General features: G+C 38.9%; 1 protein-coding gene across 1 annotated transcript in view; it reads left to right on the forward strand.

Moving 5' to 3' along the window:
* Positions 1 to 735, forward strand: part of LOC111692527 — a gene marked incomplete at its 3' end in the record, with an annotated part of 1,915 nt that extends 1,180 nt beyond the window's left edge. The window contains exon 2 of the mRNA XM_023456573.1: positions 6 to 735. Coding sequence (XP_023312341.1) covers positions 6 to 735 — 730 coding nt within the window. The remainder of the gene's footprint in view (positions 1 to 5) is intronic.
* Between the last annotated feature and the right edge of the window lie 272 nt (positions 736 to 1,007).

The following is a 1,007-nucleotide window of genomic DNA, read 5'->3' on the forward strand; positions in this document are numbered from 1 at the left end:
GAAAGGCTGACTGACAACGAACACAAAACAGAAGAAATCGAAAAAGTTAAAAAAGCTCTTCAACAAAATGGTTTCTCGGATAACAACATCAAGAGAGCATTAAGACCACGCCACAATAGAGAACGGACCGAAGAAGATAAACCAGTTGCCAAAGCACTCCTTCCATATATAAAAGGAACCACTGACAAAATCAGCAAAGTACTGAAGAAACATAAAATTGAAACTGTCTTCAATACCGACAGGAAAATTGGCAACATTCTTCCATCAGCGAAGACGAAGATTCCACTCGAAGGTCAAGGCGTTTACCAGATTCCCTGTGGCGACTGCGAAAAATCATACATAGGACAAACAAATAGAAGAGTTCAAACACGAAGAGAGGAACACAGAAATGCTGTAGAAAAGAATCAGGCAACCTCTTCTTTGGCGCAACATGCGAAAAACACCGGACATAAAATCAATTTCGAAGAAACAAGAATCATTGCCAACATAGAACATAAAACCAAAAGAATTATCAGAGAAGCCATAGAAATCGAAAAACATACAAAAAATCTAAATACACGTGACGATACACAAAGGCTCCCAATAGCTTGGAAACCGATTCTCGCAAACAAAATCATCAGAGCGCGACGCAACGCTTCACCAAGCATGACATCTGACGCACCAACGAGCAGCGAACCGAGGCGAAAACCAGTGAAGGAGAACGCGAAAATAATATATAAAGCAGCAGCAGAGCAGGTAAACACCAGTTCACAACGTATTACACGAAGTAGAACAAAGAAGACTTGAAAATGGCAAGTGTGATCTTGCCGAAACGTCGTCCAGAACACGATTCTATCCAGAATCAAGAAAACCATACGCGGAGAGGAACCCGGAAACATCTTGACAACACATATAATATCCGCGGAAATCTGAAGTTCAATATATATATATATACATATATATATATATTGAACTATAGTTTTCGAAAGTTTTATCACTTTTTGTTTATAATTGACATTTTTACAGCA

The sequence above is a fragment of the Anoplophora glabripennis genome, unplaced genomic scaffold (genome assembly GCF_000390285.2).
Source record: "Anoplophora glabripennis isolate ALB-LARVAE unplaced genomic scaffold, Agla_2.0 scaffold1722, whole genome shotgun sequence".
NCBI lineage: Eukaryota > Metazoa > Arthropoda > Insecta > Coleoptera > Cerambycidae > Anoplophora > Anoplophora glabripennis.